The 20,925-nt window shown below is 43.2% G+C and overlaps 1 protein-coding gene across 1 annotated transcript in view; it reads right to left on the reverse strand.

Moving 5' to 3' along the window:
• Nucleotides 1–8,450, reverse strand: part of NKD1 (NKD inhibitor of WNT signaling pathway 1) — a 74,531-nt gene extending 66,081 nt beyond the window's left edge. The window contains exons 1-3 of the mRNA XM_063438307.1: nt 8,129–8,450; nt 7,970–8,002; nt 3,441–3,556 (exon numbers count right to left, since the gene is read on the reverse strand). Coding sequence (XP_063294377.1) covers nt 3,441–3,556; nt 7,970–8,002; nt 8,129–8,153 — 174 coding nt within the window. The 5' untranslated portion in view covers nt 8,154–8,450. The remainder of the gene's footprint in view (nt 1–3,440; nt 3,557–7,969; nt 8,003–8,128) is intronic.
• Between the last annotated feature and the right edge of the window lie 12,475 nt (nt 8,451–20,925).

A 20,925-nucleotide genomic window follows, 5' to 3' on the forward strand; every position in this document is an offset into this window, starting at 1 on the left:
TCTGGTAGACAGCCACTAGAGGAGGAGTTAACCGCCAGAGGTAATTATTGCAGTTTATAAAAACTGCAATAATTACCACTGCAGGGTTAAGGGTGATGGTAGTTTGCACCCAGACCACTTCAATGAGCTGAAGTGGTCAGGGTGCCTACAGTGTCCCTTTAAAAAAATTAGAGTAGAGGAGAACTGAAACACTTTACATAGATCACTAGCATGCAGAAAGTTGATAAAAAAAATTTAACAAGGATCTAAGATAAATTTTCATGCTAGTAAATGTGTAAAAGGAGTGGAAACATTCTCGCTGCCCTCCTTTCCATAGCTTTTATATTGCACATGGGCAAAGAATTCCTTTAAGAGTTAATGAGAACAACTAAAATGATATCATTAGACTTTAGCTGAAAAAGATTAGATGGCGGAACCCCATATGTGTGTGACTCATTTCAAAGAGGGAGTCATACTACTTGTGCATGCACAGTACAGGCACCATTTACTTTAAGTAAGGTAAAGGGATACGTTTATGATTGTAATTTGTACTAGGCATGCAAGTGTGGTTCACATTAATTCCAATAGGGCACATTTCACAAATGCATTACAATGACGAACATATAACCAACTGGAATGAATAGGATCAGAGAATGCGAGGAACATCTCCTGCACTTTATAACGTGCTAATACATCTACTGCAAGAGGCCAGGACTACTGAAATTTATAAAGAATACTGTAATTAATTGGGTAGCATAAAATGCATAATTCCGTAGCAATATATGCACACGTGTAATGTAAATCATATATGCATAAAAAAGGGGGTTAAAGCTAATAAAATAAATCTAGGAAAGATAATAAAAATAATTATAAAAGCAATTTGTTATTTTACTAAACAGTTTAATTTCAGATTGTTATAGTGTTTATCCAATATGTAAATATTGCCATAAAAATGCAATTTGTGACACCTTATATCTTTCTATACAGTTAACAAGCACCAAGTGTTCCGGAAGCCAAAAAAGTATTGTTTCTTTAATGCCCAGCCACGCAGTCTAATGATGTCCATAGTTACCCACTCTGGCTGTAACACATAAAGGTAGGTGTATTTAATGCTTAGCACACTGTACAAAGCAGAACCAGCACCCTGCTTTGAGGCTGCTGAACTTCCGTTTTGCTAGTTCCACCAGCTGGAAATCCAGATGGTTCTTTAATAAACTGTCAGCCAACGCATCTGTTTCACGTCAGGGCCCGAAATAATGAATTTATGGGGAGGGGGCTCAGCATCCAAAAATCTCTGTACGTGGGGCTGAACTGAGCTTATAGGAGCAACTGGTATCACTCAGAAATAATTCCTTGGAATCCGGCTTTGTTACATCGCTGGCAATGAAGCTAATCCTTTCATTATGTCACAAGAGCATTTAGCCCCTTTTAAAGGGACATTCCCACCAAGGACAAAAGTGGGCAAACAGCAGTGACATGTTTATCCACTTTGCACTTAGTAAGATAAAGGTTCCATAGGTAAATAAAGATCAACACAACTGCTGGCCTAGAAGTGTACTGACTGGAACCTAAAGTAAAATTACATCTAATCTATACATTTGCTGGAACCTGGCATGGCAAAACAAGACTCATGGTTGTCCCCAGAAAGTTCCTTCACCTGTTTTTGATTTATTTATTTTTTTATAACTCTCAACCATGTATTTTTGTAACGTATGGTAAAGTGATTGGATACGCAAATCCTTGTTCCTTAATTCTAGAGATGGTTCAATCACTTAATTAAATAGGCATACACTTTTGTTGACATTTCTTGAGGCCCAACGTTCCTTAAGGCTTGCCCATATTCTAATTAAATGTCTGTTTAATTTACATTCTGCAAAGTCTTTGCCAAGTAAACTTTCTCATCACTGTTACTACACGGACTCAACCTTGCTATGGATACCAGCAAAAACTCAATCCCATTGAGAACTCTCGGAGCAAAGCCTTAGTGTGCAAGCATTGATGTATATAGAAAACTTTACCAGTATCAAGGTTTTCATGCACATATTCTGCATGATCAAAAATAGAGAAACTAAAAATATACACTTTCCACCATGGTGAAATGCATCCAATTTGGGACAATCATAATACATATAAATAGATATTATTACTACTCTTTAATTAAGGTTTAATGAAAGGGCTAAAAGTGCAGCAGTTACCATAGAATCTAATGGAGTTCATTTTTTTTTAGAAACAATGAGTCAACAATCAACACTCTATCATGGTTATTCACAAAAGTGAGAAGAGTTGGGAATTTCAAATTTAGGGCCAAAGTAGTTTAACTGAAAGTTTGGGGAATTTTATTGAAATTCACTTTGAATTCACTTTGTATTATTGATTCTCACTTTAGTGGATAAACCTGTATATGTTGTTTTCTAATGAACCCTTATCCTTCATGTCCCCGTTAACACAATTTGTGCAGATGGTCATGGTAAAGCAAAGTCAATGCAGAACATAAACAAACAAGACCATTTTAAACAACCCAACATATAATTATAGTTTGACACCTTTTACAAAAAAAAGGAAAACGAAAACACAGCACAGATTGTTTTCAAACATCACTTAGTTGTGGGTAGAAAAAAAAGACGCTTTCAAAGGTTTTACAATCTTCCTGTGAAATCTTGTGTTAATCACTTGATCTACTTTCCAGCCCTCATATAGAGGTATCTTGCTCTTTCCAAAGTATTTAGAAAACAATCATTAATCAAAAGATAGAAGAAACACAAGTGTTGAAATGAACTATCCTGCTGGAGAGTGACACATATTTGTGCAAAGTACAGATTCAAAGCCGTAAAACAGGATTTAATCTTCCTTTGAAAGCCTATAGGTGTAAGGGGGGTGGTATTAATATTAAGTCAATTCATTTGCCTTGAAGGAACTGATCTTACACCAAGCCTAGTTGTAAATGGGTTAACTGAAGGTACAGTGCTTCCAGAAAATCAGAAGTTATGCCAAAACCCACAACTTGTGAGGCACGCTGTCTCAAAACAGTACTAACACATATGAGAAATATTAGAACTTCCTGTGTAGAGGGGCGACACTTGTGAATTAGTAAAAAAGTAAAAAAAAAAATGCATTTGAAAGCAGGAAAGCAAGCCATTATTTAGTTATAGTCAACAAAACTTCATGAAACTAAAAACAAAACAAAAAAAGATGTCAAACAAAAGTGGCACATTATCAAAATTGATGCCAATAGCGTGACCACTAACTCAGGTCAGAAGGCCACTTGTACATTCCAAAGCTAACCTAGATAACAATATTTACATCTTTGAACCACTGAATAAGGTTCTTAAGATATGTAATAAATTGTATAGGTGCTACACACGTATCAGGAAAAAATACAAGACATATTCATAATCACCCATGTTCTTTGAAAGGGTTCTTTCCGAGTAATAGACAAGTGCAGCAAGAAGGTGGTCACTTACCCTCTGTGTGAACCTGCACCCACTTTTATGATTGGGAGCATTCGGAGACTTTTGCTTTGCAATCCATTCTTCAATGCCCTTTCGAGCCAAGCAGGCATTTACTGCAAAGCTGTCACCTATAGGAAGAGATAGAAAGGCTGTGAAGTATCCCATGGGATATCCAAGGAGGTCACGCAATCCAATGGAAAACCTGTCTGATCTCACATTAGTTATGTGTAGTGTCCCTCAAACCATGTCAGAAACAGAGACCACACAATTAACTACACTAATGGTTACTAAAGAAAACAAACTGTACCTACACAAATATACATGAATAGACTTAATTTGATAACGTATTAGACATATCACAGTACTTTATCAACAGCTTTCTATAGACAATTCCAGGTTTGACATTTAGAAGATCCCAATGGATTTTCAACATCATCATTGAGATTCTTACTTATCATACCGTGGCGGGGCCTCAGACAAAGTTAACTTTACATTTTATTGTATACAGAGAAACGTTTGTTTTTCTTTTGCCTTTGTTTGGATTAACAGCAAAAACAAAAGTGAGAAAGTGAATCTCTTTTCAGCCTGTTTACCTTTATCGGTCAGACTAGATCGGCCAAATGGTTTTTATCTTATTTTTAGCATTCTATGGTTCTATGTTACCTATGTAAGTTAACAGATTAGCTGTATTTCCTTTAAAAGATCATGGGCAGTCACAAAGTAACACTGGTTACCAAACTAGTATACATCACGCAACCATCTTTATGGCTCATTCAACATCACTTGTTCCGAGGACTCCACTAAGAACTGTACTAGAATTTATATTTTGTTTACAGACACAGAAATGCTTTATGTTTACTTAAAGGAAAACATTCACAGGTGTTCAAAAACATAATTAATTTGTAGTAAGACTGTTTTTATGATTTGTTAAATTAATTTTGCATTTTACAGCACAATATAGTCTACCACTACTTCATCCTCAACAAAGTCTATCCTAGCCACCAAACACAATTTTAATTCCAGTTATATTAGGATAGGTTGAAACAAAAGAAGAGGACAGACGGAATCACGATTTTATGTCAAATGGGCTATTAGTGTTTCCCCCTAGTCTACAGCCTCTCCCGTCAATATTCCTTTAAAACTCGTGAATATCAATGTAGCTTGATATGCTAATGCCAAACCTTTTATACCTATATTAACTGGCATCATTTTCCTACTTATGCTTTAGTATTATTATTATTTTATTTATATAGCGCCATCAGATTCCGTAGCGCTGTACAATGTATATTTTCTGTATATTTTCATATCATTAAACACTTTTGATGTGTTTTACTATCTTAAAAAGCAAACACCTGTGTATCTAAATAACCTATCTTCACTGATTAAATGCTGGCATACTTTACAATTGATATTCTTGTTTTCTGCAAATTATGTAAATCGATTCACTTATCCTACATTTTCTCTGTTTATGCCAAACTCTGCCGTGGACACAAAACAGGCTTCTGTGGCAAGAGAGTTTAGCCCACATTGACTTCATTTGGCGTCATTAGTATTTTGTTCTGAAAAGTTCCCTAGGATTATAATGAAATCGAAGAAACAAAAAAAAAAGTACAAAACAAAAACCAAATGAAAAGCTACTTATCAAACTTAAATAGCCTAAGTACATTATTAAAACAATAAAACAAGGAAGAGCTGGATTATACCCACGAGAATGGCTCCTAAATATATACTAACTGGTATGTTATTTTTTTGGATGTTCCTGTCTGTCTCATTAAAAATCAGACTGGCTCCTAAGTATGTGTAAAAACACATAAGAAAGTATGTTTGTACTAAGTATATTTGTCTGGATCCTAGATTCAACACATACGTGTAAATCCCTTAATGGGGCAGTGAAGCCTTCGTTTTCTTAGCTATTGTCTGCCTTGTGTTTGAGGAACCTCTGGAAATGATGTCTGGTACCTGGAGGCACCATTAATGTCCAAAACAATTTTACTTCCTGTATTTAACAAAAAAAAAAACTTAATTTTGACCCTCTCTCTAGGTTCCAACTTAAATTAGCTTGAAATTCTTTAGACCTGAGTTTGGCTATAGAGAAAATAAATCTTTTTTACTGTTCCTTTAAGTTTCTGCTGTTGAAATTGCCAAATAGGAACCAACTTTACTCCCCTAGGGACAATTTGGCCCATGGGAGATATTGATTCATTCTATACCCACTGTGTTATTATATAGGAATAAAGTTGGCTCTAGATCCATGTTGACTCTAGATGGCTTTAAGAGAATGTGAGAGATGGGGAAAAACTGAGGATGCAATTTAATATTGATAATTATTACTCTATGAATCTAGTGCTAGAAGATTTAGCAAATATGTGATAGAGCAGGACTGGGGCCACAAGTTGTTGACAAACTACAATGCTCTCCTCAAAAGTCTGAACTAAGTATTATTTATTACACTCCAAAAATATTATTTGATCACACAAAAAAAGATTATTGTATGTATATTAAGAGCAATATATACAGCTTTGGACACTAGATAAAAAAAAGTATTCTAGAATGTAGGAGACAAGGGCAACACAATATACACAAGCTTCCCTTTAATAAGGAAAATACAACCACATTAAAAAGAGAGGACCCTGAAAATGATAAAATTTTTCTTTCAAATGGTGTGTTCGGAACATTAACTTTTCAACAGCAAATTGTACCTCACAAGCATTGGACAATACATTGTGTAAAAGCAGTAAGAGCAGAAAAGATGGGGTAGTCCACCCAAGTGACAGTTACATTTGGTGATACTTTTTTTTTTTTGGTAAACAGTTGCAAATAAATTTGAGAAATGTGTGAAAAGTGAGTAATTTCAGAGATCTATCCAATCTAGACGTACAACGAAAATGCTTCAATTTACAAGTAAATATTAGCAATGCATTTGATGAGGAGTTTGACCTTCATCTTTATCAACCAAAAAGAGAACAGGAAAAGACCAAACTTGATCTAAATACACATGGAACACATGCACGCAAAACTAATCCTATCATAAACAGTTTTCTTTTTAAGGCAATGGAAAATGAACTGTCATTTTCCATTTCTGCAAAGAAAAAACACAAAACGGTATGTATGTAAAGCCAGGATTTTCAACTCCAATCCCCAAACCCTTTATTACCAACTGCCAAGAGTGTTGGATAGATTTCATTCAGCGCAGGTGATTTAACCGGTTCCCTCTGTCTTTAACAAGATAAGTTTTTGATGAGATAAAAATCATGATTGTGTGGAGCAGAGGACTGAGTTTTAAACAAAAAACAACAAACTAGATCAAAGCGCATGGGCTCTGCTTTGTACAACAGACATGACACCAAGAGATTCTAAAAGAATGAATCTTAAGATAAGTGTCCACATGCATCACACCACAGAATACCAAGACTCCATTCCACCCTTACACCAAGAAACTCCACATTCCACATCTGTTACATAAAACTAAACCAGATCTCAATTCCATTACAGCACAGGAGATCAAATACCACATACATAAGGTTTCAAAAAAATCTTATTAAAAACAAAAGAAACAGCAATTTTGAAAGCCAAGGCAGGAATGGTGAACAGATCACCAAGTTATTCAAAGTTCTCATTTCCTAACCAATGCCAGCATAAAGCAACTTTGATGTGGAACCTAACTTTTATGTGACATAAAATATATATAGTTTTTTTTTTTTTTATCACATAATATAAAGAAGTAGTCTCTTGTCACACAATATATCCGCTCTGTCAATACAGTTTTCAAAACACAATGTGATCAGATCTGGCAAAGCAGAGAATACATGTGGTGACACTGGACACAATTGCCATTAAAACTAGTTAAACAGAGAGGTGACAATGTACAATTACAGCTTTAGAACACACCAGCAAACAACATTTCATGTTACATCTTCTGCTCAGTAGTGAAGTAACAAACTGTGTCCAGAGCTTTAGGAACAAAAGTGAGAAAACTCAAAGTGTGTTTCATAAAACAATAAAAGTGAGTATATGTGCTTATAGATTGTCACACATGAGAAACAATGAACAAAGCTTTTTAACATACAAGGAAAGCGATCAATCAGAGCACTATAACACAGAGGTGACAATGTGTGTCTACAATCCCATAACACACCCATGTAATAGTATGTCACCAACTCATTAAACATAAACAGAGCAAACTAATGTTTAGACTAGGGGATCAGAGTTTTAAAACATAAAAAGGAGATAGAAACAAAGTGGCCCAAACTTTTATCAGACACATCAGCTAATGTCAGAACTCACATGGCACACAACACACAACGGAACACAGGGAAAGCCATTAACACAGATCAATAGCACACACAGGGAATGATGTGACTAGGACTTCATGAGGCTCCGGGCAACATGTAACCAGATATTTTTAACACAGAAAGAAATGTTGCAAAGCTTAGAACATACAGGGGGGGACAGACAGACTGGGACCAGGACTTCTTTCTCTCAAGAGAGGAGTCCTGCAAAAATAAAGTTGTAGGTCACTGGTGGACATTTAAATGTCTTACCTTCAGGACTTTCTCTGGGTTTGCAAACAGCAGCTGCCAGACAGGAGCGATATGTATATAAAAAAGAAAGTACAGAAAAGAAAAACAAAATATGATTAGATCATTGCCATCCCTGAACACAAATAGGACATAGAGAATCAGAGGTTACAGAGCACTTACCGTGCTTGGAGTAAAGTTTGCCCATGTCTCTGTAGGAAATCCCAGATCCTGGACATCAGAAACACAGTACAATCCCAGTGCTAATTAAGAATCCAATGTGTGTTTCCCACATTGAATGTGCTTCATGCACACACACACACACACAAAAAAAAGGAGAAAACAAAAAAACATAAATCCTCGATCCTGGGTGATATGTTCAATCTCCCTCCTAAAAAATCCAAAAAGTAAGGAAGATGACGAGTGAATCCTGGGGAAAGTGGCACCTCATGGACAGAGAGGAGCCCGTCGTGGTATCCAGTACAGAGAGGCGAGAGGCTCATAGTGTTGGAACCAGACACACAGGCTGCTGAGAGTGAGGAGGAGCCAGAGATAGGGCTGAGGGAGGGGAGAGAGGGGGGGAAGAATAAGAGGGGGGCAGTGGAACAGGAGTGTGCGTGTGTGCAGTAAGCAAAAAAGGGTCTGTAGAACCAGAACAAAATACATACACACACACACATACATGTATTTGTATGTGTTCTTCAGGATATACTTGAAAAAAGAAAAAAAAAACTCAAATGTATCATTCATTTTTGTTGAAATTCTGTTCTTTTTTTGTTTGTCTGGATTTTGTTGTTGTTGTTGTTTTTTTAAAATAAATTAATGAGATAGAAGTTCTAGAGACATCATAATAAACCACAAGAAGAAGGGTCTAATGGTTTATGAGTATCTCCAGAACCCTGAGCTGAAATTATTTTACCCTAATTATTTTCCCTAATATTTTCGACACCGTTATGTATCTTTTATAATATATATATTATATATTTTTTTTTTTTATTTTTTTTTTTATTAGGTTAGAGGTAGAAAGGACATACAGGTCCTGGTAAGCTTGAGATCGGTGGGAGTGGGAAATTAGTGGGCAGTAAACATAAAGGCATCGCCATAAATTTAGCCCCACTTGGAAAGTGATATATGGTGGGAAAAAAAGTTAGACATAGTTTCTCAACTTCACTACAATAATATTTTGTGGAAAGAGGCTGAATTACAATAGGAAAAGAATACATAGAAGCTTCAAATATATCACTGCAAACAAATGGGATGTATGTATTATGGCAAAATAATATAATGGAATTGATATTTGATTATTAAACCAGGCCAGTTATTGTTGTAACATACTTTAATATTATAATGTTTTGTTTTGAGAAAGTTTTCTCTATGCTAGATTATACGCAGTATGGTATTTATTTAACTTTTATATACATTTTTATACATCATTTTTCTCATAGATCAGTAAGACACACTGTTCTAATAATTCATAGTGGATTTCCATCTGACATCTGGCTGCAAATGTTTTTATTTGCATTAGTGTTTTTATTTCATCAGGATATAAAAGACATTTGGGCAAATTGCCCTCAACAAAAATGGCTAACGCGCCCTAAAGATAGGAGGGACGTCCTGCCAACATTACCACCTCTGCCTATATAGGCACCGTTGGGCACATTACACAGAGCCTGGCACGGCTCTGTAATCCATGAGTGTAAACATATCCAGTTGGTTCTACAGTATACACTATGTGTTGCCTTTTCTTTTCTTTTTTTTTACCTGTGATATTTATCAACCAGCATTACCTTGTGTATAAGTATCAATATTATTTTATATTATTTTAGACACATTTCTTAAGGGTGTATTATACATTGTGGTTTCTCACCTTGTGTTTGGTTTGGTTTAACTTACACTGTTTAGGTGTTGGGGAAACACCTATTTACAACCTTATTATAGACTTTGTTTTTTAACAAGCGCCACACTTGCTCAGACTCTAGAAAACATATATTGAGACAAAGTAGGGACTACTTTGTCTCTTTTTTTCCCTCTGATTGACAAAAGGATGAGTTACTTTTTGTCAAACTTGTCCTTTCCCCTAGTCGTCACCAGTGATAACTGAAAGGAATAAAGCTCTTTCTACGAAGGATCTCACAGTCTCACAGAATCCTCTATTGACCTCAATGATGCACTATCGCACATGCGGTGACACCACAATCATAGAAACATAGAATGTGACAACAGATAAGAACCATTCGGCCCATCTAGTCTGCCCAATTTTCTAAATACTTTCATTAGTCCCTGGCCTTATCTTATATCTAGGATAGCCTTTTGACTATTCAACGCATGCTTAAACTCCTTCACTGTGTTATCCTCTGCCACTTCCGCTGGAAGGCTATTCCATGCATCCACTCCCCTCTCAGCAGTGGCGTCGTTGGGGGGGGGGGCAGAGGGGGCCATGGCCCCCCCTACATCATGCTGTGCCCCACCTTGGGCCCCCCCAAATGCCAGCAACCTGTGTAACAGTCTGTGACAGCCCGAGGGAATGCAGGAGACAGGCTCCCCGGCACAGGCCCTGCCCCCAAACGAAGCCCCGCCTCCCGCTCATAAGCCCCGCCCCTGCCGTTAAGCAGCAGCCCATGCTGCTGCTGCAAAGGCCAGAAGATGGCTGACCCCCAGCAACAGGTAGGCTTGATGTGTGTGTGTGTCTGGACTCAGCAGTCTGTGTGTGTGCGTGTGTGTGTATGCAGTGGCGTACACATGACCCATGGGGCCCCGGTGCGAAAATTGATCCGTGGGCCCCCCCCTCGCGCTTACTCTGCGGGGGCCGGGGCAGCAACACATGGCGGCGGGCACCTGGTCGCAGGGGTTGCGACCGTGGTATGTACGCCACTGCATGCAGATGCACACACACTTAAAGGACCACGACAGACACCCAGATCACATCAGCTCAATGAAGTGGTCTGGGTGTCAGGTCCCTCTAGTTTTAACCCTGCAGCTGAAAGCATAGCAGTTTCAGAGAAACTGTTATGTTTCACTGAGGGTTAATCCAGCCTCTAGTGGCTGTCTCACTGACAGCCGCTAGAGGCGCTTCCGCCATTTTAAGACACTGAACGTCCACAGGAAAGCATTGAGTAATGCTTTCCTATGGGTGGTTTGAATGCGTGTGCGGCTCTTGCCGTGCATGCGCATTCGGAGCTGAGAGGCGGAGGGATCCCCAGCGCCATGGGAGTCCGGCGCTGGAGAAAGGTAAGTGCTGAAGACACACACACACACACTCTCACGAACAAATGCATACACACTAGCTAACAGACACACACATTTACTGACAAAGACACACTCAGCGGCAGACATACATACACACTCACTTACAAAACATACACTCTCACTGACAAACACACACTCACTAACAGACATCAAACAGACTCACTAACACACACACACACACACACACACTCAGTAACAGACACACGCAGTAACACACTCACTAGCAGACACACACTCTAACACAAACACCAACACTCACACTAACACACACACACACACACACACTAACGCTCACACACACACACACACTAATGCTCACACACACTAACACACACACACGCTCACACACACACACGCTCACACACACACTAACACACACACACACACTAACACTCACTCACACACACACACACTAACACTCACACACACACACACACACACACACTAACGCTCACACACACTAACACACACACTAACACACACACACACACTAACACTCACTCACACACACACACACACACACACTAACACACACACACTAACACTCACACACACTAACACTCACACACACACACACACTAAAACACACACACACACACTAACACACACACACACACTAACACTCACACTCGCGCACACACACACACACACACACACACACACACACACACTTACACTTACACATGTTTTTTTTTTATTTAATCCCCCCAGCCTCCTTACCTTTTGCTGTGCTGAGGGGATTCCCTGGGGTCCAGTGGTGCTGCTGGGCTCCTGGGGGGGCCGGTCACCCGGCGGGCTGGCTGGTCCTGCGGGCGCGCGAGGGAGCACTCTCCCCTGAGTGCTTCCTCTTCAGCTCCCTCGCGCTCCGCGTACTGATACCGGCGCCGGAAGATGACGTCATCTTCCGGCTCCGGTATCAGTGCGGTGCGCGAGGGAGCTGAAGAGGAAGCACTCAGGGGAGAGTGCTCCCTCGCGCACCAGCCGGCCGCCGGGTTTAAGGAGGGCCAGCCTCGGGGGGCCCGGAGGTGGCCGGCTCCTGGGCCCCCCAGGAGAAGAGGCTGGCCCAGAGCGTACATACCGGGTCGCAGGGGCGGCCGGGCCCCCTGGTGGGCCGGGCCCGGTCGCAGCCGCGACCCCTGCGACCCTGGTATGTACGCCACTGTGTGTATGTGTGTGTGTGTATGGACTCAGCAGTCTGTGTGTGTGTGTGTGTCTGGACTCAACAGTCTGTGTGGTTGTGTGTGTATGGACTCAGCAGTCTGTGTGTGTGTCTGGACTTAACAGTCTGTGTGTGTATGGACTCAGCAGTCTGTGTGTGTGTGTGTGTGTGTGTGTGTGTGTGTTTGGACTCAGCAGTCTGTGTGTGTGTGTATGGACTCAGCAGTCTGTGTGTGTGTGTGTGTGTGTGTGTCTGGACTCAACAGTCTGTGTGTGTATGTGTGTGTGTGTGTCTGGACTCAGCAGTCTGTGTGTGTATGTGTGTGTGTGTCTGGGCTCAGCAGTCTGTGTGTGTGTGTGTGTGTGTGTGTGTGTATGGACTCAGCAGTCTGTGTGTGTGTGTGTGTGTCTGGACTCAACAGTCTGTGTGTGTGTGTATGTGTGTGTGTCTGGACTCAGCAGTCTGTGTGTGTATGTGTGTGTTTGTGTGTCTGTACTCAGCAGCAGGGCCGCATCAGGGCATAACAACCATAACGGTTGTCATGGGCCTGGCGGTCCTGGGGGGCCCCGAGCCCCACATTCATTATGTGCACATATATATATATATATATATATATATATATATATATAGCGATTTTCGCTATATATATGTGCACAGAGATCCCCCTGCTACCTGTACAATGAAGAGGGGGCCCAGCAGCACACTCTGTCCTCCTTTCCAGCTGCTCTCTGTCTAACTTTCCTGCACCCTGCAGCCGCCAGAGCGTTGCCACGGGTTACTATGGCAACGCTCCGCACAGCACGCAGGCCTGTCTCGTGAGAGTTAGTCAGAGAGGAGCTGGAAAGGAAGACAATGTGTGCTGCTGGGCCCCCTCTTCAATGTACCGCGGCTGGCTCCCTCCACCATGCCACTGGATCAACAGGAAATGCGATCTCCCCCCCTCCCTGGCACAGTAAGAACCAGGGAGGGGGGAATAAAATTTAAATATACACAAATAAATAAATATAAAATACTCCCCTCCCCCTATTTTACACACACACTGAATCCTTACAAGCACACTCTGCACTACACACACACACACACACACTACATTCACTAAACACACTCTGCACTACACACACACACTACATTCACTAAACACACTCTGCACTACATTCACTAAACACACTCTGCACTACAGAGTGTGTTTAGTGAATGTAGTGTGTGTGTGTGTGTGTGTAGTGCAGAGTAGGCTTGATGTGTGTGTGTGTGTGTCTGGACTCAGCAGTCTGTGTGTGTGCGTGTGTGTGTATGCAGTGGCGTACACATGACCCATGGGGCCCCGGTGCGAAAATTGATCCGTGGGCCCCCCCCTCGCGCTTACTCTGCGGGGGCCGGGGCAGCAACACATGGCGGCGGGCACCTGGTCGCAGGGGTTGCGACCGTGGTATGTACGCCACTGCATGCAGATGCACACACACTTAAAGGACCACGACAGACACCCAGATCACATCAGCTCAATGAAGTGGTCTGGGTGTCAGGTCCCTCTAGTTTTAACCCTGCAGCTGAAAGCATAGCAGTTTCAGAGAAACTGTTATGTTTCACTGAGGGTTAATCCAGCCTCTAGTGGCTGTCTCACTGACAGCCGCTAGAGGCGCTTCCGCCATTTTAAGACACTGAACGTCCACAGGAAAGCATTGAGTAATGCTTTCCTATGGGTGGTTTGAATGCGTGTGCGGCTCTTGCCGTGCATGCGCATTCGGAGCTGAGAGGCGGAGGGATCCCCAGCGCCATGGGAGTCCGGCGCTGGAGAAAGGTAAGTGCTGAAGAAACACACACACACACACACTCTCACGAACAAATGCATACACACTAGCTAACAGACACACACATTTACTGACAAAGACACACTCAGCGGCAGACATACATACACACTCACTTACAAAACATACACTCTCACTGACAAACACACACTCACTAACAGACATCAAACAGACTCACTAACACACACACACACTCAGTAACAGACACACGCAGTAACACACTCACTAGCAGACACACACTCTAACACAAACACCAACACTCACACTAACACACACACACACACACACACTAACGCTCACACACACACACACACTAACGCTCACACACACTAACACACACACACGCTCACACACACACACGCTCACACACACACTAACACACACACACACACTAACACTCACTCACACACACACACACTAACACTCACACACACACACACACACACTAACGCTCACACACACTAACACACACACTAACACACACACACACTAACACTCACTCACACACACACACACTAACACACACACACTAACACTCACACACACTATTACTCACACACACACACACACTAACACACACACACACTAACACACACACACACACTAACACACACACACACACTAACACTCACACTCGCGCACACACACACACACACACACACACACACACACACACTTACACTTACACATGTTTTTTTTTTATTTAATCCCCCCAGCCTCCTTACCTTTTGGAGTGCTGAGGGGATTCCCTGGGGTCCAGTGGTGCTGCTGGGCTCCTGGGGGGGCCGGTCACCCGGCGGGCTGGCTGGTCCTGCAGGCGCGCGAGGGAGCACTCTCCCCTGAGTGCTTCCTCTTCAGCTCCCTCGCGCGCCGCGTACTGATAGGGAGAGTGCTCCCTCGCGCACCAGCCGGCCGCCGGGTTTAAGGAGGGCCAGCCTCGGGGGGCCCGGAGGTGGCCGGCTCCTGGGCCCCCCAGGAGAAGAGGCTGGCCCAGAGCGTACATACCGGGTCGCAGGGGCGGCCGGGCCCCCTGGTGGGCCGGGCCCGGTCGCAGCCGCGACCCCTGCGACCCTGGTATGTACGCCACTGTGTGTATGTGTGTGTGTGTATGGACTCAGCAGTCTGTGTGTGTGTGTGTGTCTGGACTCAACAGTCTGTGTGGTTGTGTGTGTATGGACTCAGCAGTCTGTGTGTGTGTCTGGACTTAACAGTCTGTGTGTGTATGGACTCAGCAGTCTGTGTGTGTGTGTGTGTGTGTGTGTTTGGACTCAGCAGTCTGTGTGTGTGTGTATGGACTCAGCAGTCTGTGTGTGTGTGTGTGTGTGTGTGTGTCTGGACTCAACAGTCTGTGTGTGTGTGTATGTGTGTGTGTGTGTCTGGACTCAGCAGTCTGTGTGTGTATGTGTGTGTGTGTCTGGACTCAGCAGTCTGTGTGTGTGTGTGTGTGTGTGTGTGTATGGACTCAGCAGTCTGTGTGTGTGTGTGTGTGTCTGGACTCAACAGTCTGTGTGTGTGTGTATGTGTGTGTGTCTGGACTCAGCAGTCTGTGTGTGTATGTGTGTGTTTGTGTGTCTGTACTCAGCAGCAGGGCCGCATCAGGGCATAACAACCATAACAGTTGTCATGGGCCCGGCGGTCCTGGGGGGCCCCGAGCCCCACATTCATTATGTGCACATATATATATATATATATATATATATATAGCGATTTTCGCTATATATATGTGCACAGAGATCCCCCTGCTACCTGTACAATGAAGAGGGGGCCCAGCAGCACACTCTGTCCTCCTTTCCAGCTGCTCTCTGTCTAACTTTCCTGCACCCTGCAGCCGCCAGAGCGTTGCCACGGGTTACTATGGCAACGCTCCGCACAGCACGCAGGCCTGTCTCGTGAGAGTTAGTCAGAGAGGAGCTGGAAAGGAAGACAATGTGTGCTGCTGGGCCCCCTCTTCAATGTACCGCGGCTGGCTCCCTCCACCATGCCACTGGATCAACAGGAAATGCGATCTCCCCCCCTCCCTGGCACAGTAAGAACCAGGGAGGGGGGAATAAAATTTAAATATACACAAATAAATAAATATAAAATACTCCCCTCCCCCTATTTTACACACACACTGAATCCTTACAAGCACACTCTGCACTACACACACACACACACACACTACATTCACTAAACACACTCTGCACTACACACACACACACTACATTCACTAAACACACTCTGCACTACATTCACTAAACACACTCTGCACTACACATACACTACATTCCCTAAACACACTCTGCACTCACTACAAACACTACATTTACTAAACACACTCTGCACTACACACACACACACACTACATTCACTAAACACACTCTGCACTACACACACACACACTACATTCACTAAACACACTCTGCACTACATTCACTAAACACACTCTGCACTACACATACACTACATTCACTAAACACACTCTGCACTCACTACAAACACTACATTTACTAAACACACTCTGCACTACACACACACACTACATTCACTAAACACACTATGCACTACACACACACACACACACTACATTCACTAAACACACTCTGCACTACATTCACTAAACACACTCTGCACTACACATACACTACATTCACTAAACACACTCTGCACTCACTACAAACACTACATTTACTAAACACACTCTGCACTACACACACACACTACATTCACTAAACACACTCTGCACTACACACACACTACATTCACTAAACACACTTTGCACTACACACACACTACATTCACTAAACACACTTTGCACTACACACACACACTATACACGCGTTTAACTCACTACACACTACATTTACTAAACACACACGGCACTACACACACACACACTACATTCACTAAACACACTTTGCACTCACTACAAACACACTACATTCACTATACATACTACATTCACTATACACACTACATCCACTACAAAAACACACACTCTGCATTCATTATACACACACCTACATTCACTACACACACACTCTGCATCTAATGCATGCATACAAACATTACATATTACACAAAACGTACAATCTGCATCCACTATACACACTGCATCCATGAGCCACATACTGCATCCACTATACACACTGCATCCATGACACACATACCGCATCCACTATACACATTCTACATCCACTATACACACTGCATCCATGACACACACTCTACATCCACTATACACACACACACACTTTATCCTTGTGGGCGGACTCGGGGCTGGCCCCGGGGGCCCAGATCTTGAGTTGTGGCAGGGGCCTTAAAATTTCTGATGGCAACCCTGCTCAGCAGTCTGTGTGTGTGTAAGGACTCAGCAGTCTGTGTGTGTGTGTATGGACTCAGCAGTCTGTGTGTGTGTGTGTGTATGGACTCAGCAGTGTGTATGGACTCAGCAGTCTGTGTGTGTGTGTATGGACTCAGCAGTCTCTGTGTGTGTATGTAATCAGCAGTATGTGTGTGTGTGTGTGTATGGACTCAGCAGTCTGTGTGTGTGTGTGTGTGTATGGATTCAGCAGTCTGCGTGTGTGTATGGACTCAGCAGTCTTTGTGTGTGTATGGACTCAGCAGTCTGTATGTCTGTGTGTGTGTATGGACTCAGCAGTCTGTGTGTGTGTGTGTGTGGACTCAGCAGTCTGTGTGTATATATGGACTCAGCAGTCTCTGTGTGTCTGTGTGTGTGTATGGAGCAGTCTGTATGTTTGTGTGTGTGTGTGTATGGACTCAGTAGTCTGTGTGTACGCGTATGAATCAGCCTGTGTGCATTCAGCAACACCTGTTTGCATTCAGTAGTCTGTGGGCATTCAGAAATCTCTGTGTGTGTGTGTTTATGTATTCAGTGTACTGTGTGTTCTCAGCAGTCTATCAATTATTAACATTTGTATTCCTGTGAGTTGTTGTGTAGGAAGGGTCCCAGTGCACTGCTTTGCCCGGGGGCCCTTAACGCTGTTAAGATGGTACTGCTTGTGTGTGTCAGTGAGCTTCTATTTAGTGAGCATGTGTGTGTCAGTGAGCTTGTCTTTAGTGAGCTTGTGTGTGTCCCTGAACTTATTTGTAGTGAGCCTTGTGTTAATACAAGTGAGTTTGTCTGTGGTAAGCTTGTGTGAGTCAGAGAGTTTTGTCTGTCAGTAAGCCTATTTGCACATGTCAGTGAACTTGTGTGCTTACTGTACAATATATACATATTGACTTGTAGAAATGGCATACATTTTTTTCCAGGGCTGCTTTGGATTCTCAGTTTGGCTCTGCCAGCGAGTGCGCTTCACAGCTGAATCATCTGTGTGAGCTGCCGCACACTTTAGCCCTGTTACACACATCTGGGAGCTGCTGTTGACAGGTACTAGTAGTCTAGAGATTGGGACATGGGGTATATGCTAAGCTATCTGTATAATACTATAGTGCTGTTCTCTGTATAATACAGATCTGTGTGTGTATAATATCCCGGGATAGTCAGTGTTCCTGTATAGTGCTGCTCTCTGTCTTGGGATATTATACACAAACAGAACTGTATTATACAGAGAGCAGCACTATACAGGTGACTGTCCTGGGATATTATACACACAGCCATGTATTATACAGAGAGCAGAACTATACAGGGAGCACTGACTGTCCCAGGATATTATACACAAACAGAACTGTATTATACAGATAGCAGCACTATACAGGAAGCACTGACTGTCCTGGGATATTATACACACAGCCATGCAGTGGCGTACACACAACCCATGGGGCCCCGGTGCGAAAACTGATCTGTGGGCCCCCCCCCCCCCCGCTTACTCTGCGCGGGCTGGGGCCGCAACACATGGCAGGCGGGCACCTGGTCGCAGGGCTGCGACCCGTGCGACCGCGGTATGTACGCCAGTGCATGCATAAACACATACACTTAAAGGACCACTACAGACACCCAGATCAAATCAGCTCAATGAAGTGGTCTGGGTGCCAGGTCTCTCTAGTTTTAACCCTGCAGCTGAAAACAGCAGTTTCAGAGAAACTGCTATGTTTCACTGAGGGTTAATCCATCTCTAGTGGCTGTCTCATTGACAGCCGCTAGAGGATTTTCTGCGATTCTCACTGTGAAAATCACAGTGAGAAGACGCTGAACGTCCATAGGAAAGCATTGAGTAATGCTTTCCTATATGGGCGGTTTGAATGCGCGCGTGGCTCTTGCCACGCATGTGCATTCGGAGCTGAGAGGCGGATCGGGACGGAGAGATCCCCAGCGCCAAGGGAGAAAGGTAAGTGCTTTAGACACACACACACACACTCTCATGAACAGACGCACACATTTACTGACAGACACACACTCAGTGACAGACGCACACAAACATACTCAGTAACAGACACACACACTAACACCAACACACTCTAAAACTAACACACTCACTAACACTAACACACTCACTAACACTAACACACACTCACTAACACACACTCACTAACACACACTCACTCACACTCACTCACTCACACACACACAAACTAACACAAACTAACACTAACACACTCACGAACACACTCACTAACACTAACACACTCACTAACACACTCACTCACACTAACACACTCACTAACACACTCACTAACACACTCACTCACACTCTCACTAACACACTCACTAACACTAACACACTCACATTAACACACTCACACTCACTCACTAACACTCTCACTAACACACTCACTAACACACTCACTCACTACCACTCTCACTAACACACTCACTAACACACACACACACACACACACACACACTCACTAACACACTCACTAACACTAACACACACTCACACACACTCACACACGTTTTTTCTGTTTTTTTTTTTTTATTTAATCCCCCCAGCCTCCTTACCTGTGTGAGAGCTGGGGGGATTCCCTGGGGTCCAGTGGTGTTGCTGGTCACCCGGCTGGCGGGCGCGCGAGGGAGCTTCCGGCTCCGGTTTCAGTGCGGCGCGCGAGGGAGCTGAAGAGGGAGCACCCAGGGGACAGTGCTCCCTCGCGCGCCCGCCAGCCGGGTGACAGCAGGGCCAGCCTCGGGGGGCCCGGAGGTGGCCGGCTCCTGGGCCCCCCAGCAGAAGAGGCTGGCCCTGTGGGTACATACCGGGTCGCAGGGGCGGCCGGGCCCCCTGGTGGGCCGGGCCCTGTCGCAGCCGCGACCCCTGCGACCCTGGTATGTACGCCACTGCAGCCATGTATTATACAGAGAGCAGCACTATACAGGGAGCACTGACTGTCACAATTTATTATACACACAACCCTGTATTATACAGAGAGCACAGACTGTCCTGGGATATTATACACAGACAGTAATTGATAGCTGTGCTGCAAAATGTCCTTGGAAATTTTTTTCAAATGTTGGCAACTATGGCACTGTATCAAAGGAAATGTGTTTTTTTTTTTTTAATAATCTCTGGTGGAAAATAATGAATCCTCCACCAGGGATTATAAAAAAAAAGAAAAAACCAACACATTTTGTCGGGGGCGGGGTCAAACTGCGGCGAGGGCGGGGTTGAATGTGCCCCCCTACTTTTGTCCCTGGCCCACCCTGTGCCCCCCCTAAAAATGAATCCCAGAGACGCCACTGCCTCTCAGTAAAGTAATACTTCTTGATATTATTTTTAAACCTTTTCCCCTCTAATTTAAGACTATGTCCTCTTGTTGTGGCAGTTTTTCTTCTTTTAAATATAGTCTCCTCCTTTACAGTGTTAATTCCCTTTATGTATTTAAATGTTTCTATCATA

The sequence above is a fragment of the Pelobates fuscus genome, chromosome 12 (assembly GCF_036172605.1).
Source record: "Pelobates fuscus isolate aPelFus1 chromosome 12, aPelFus1.pri, whole genome shotgun sequence".
Classification (NCBI taxonomy): Eukaryota; Metazoa; Chordata; class Amphibia; order Anura; family Pelobatidae; genus Pelobates; species Pelobates fuscus.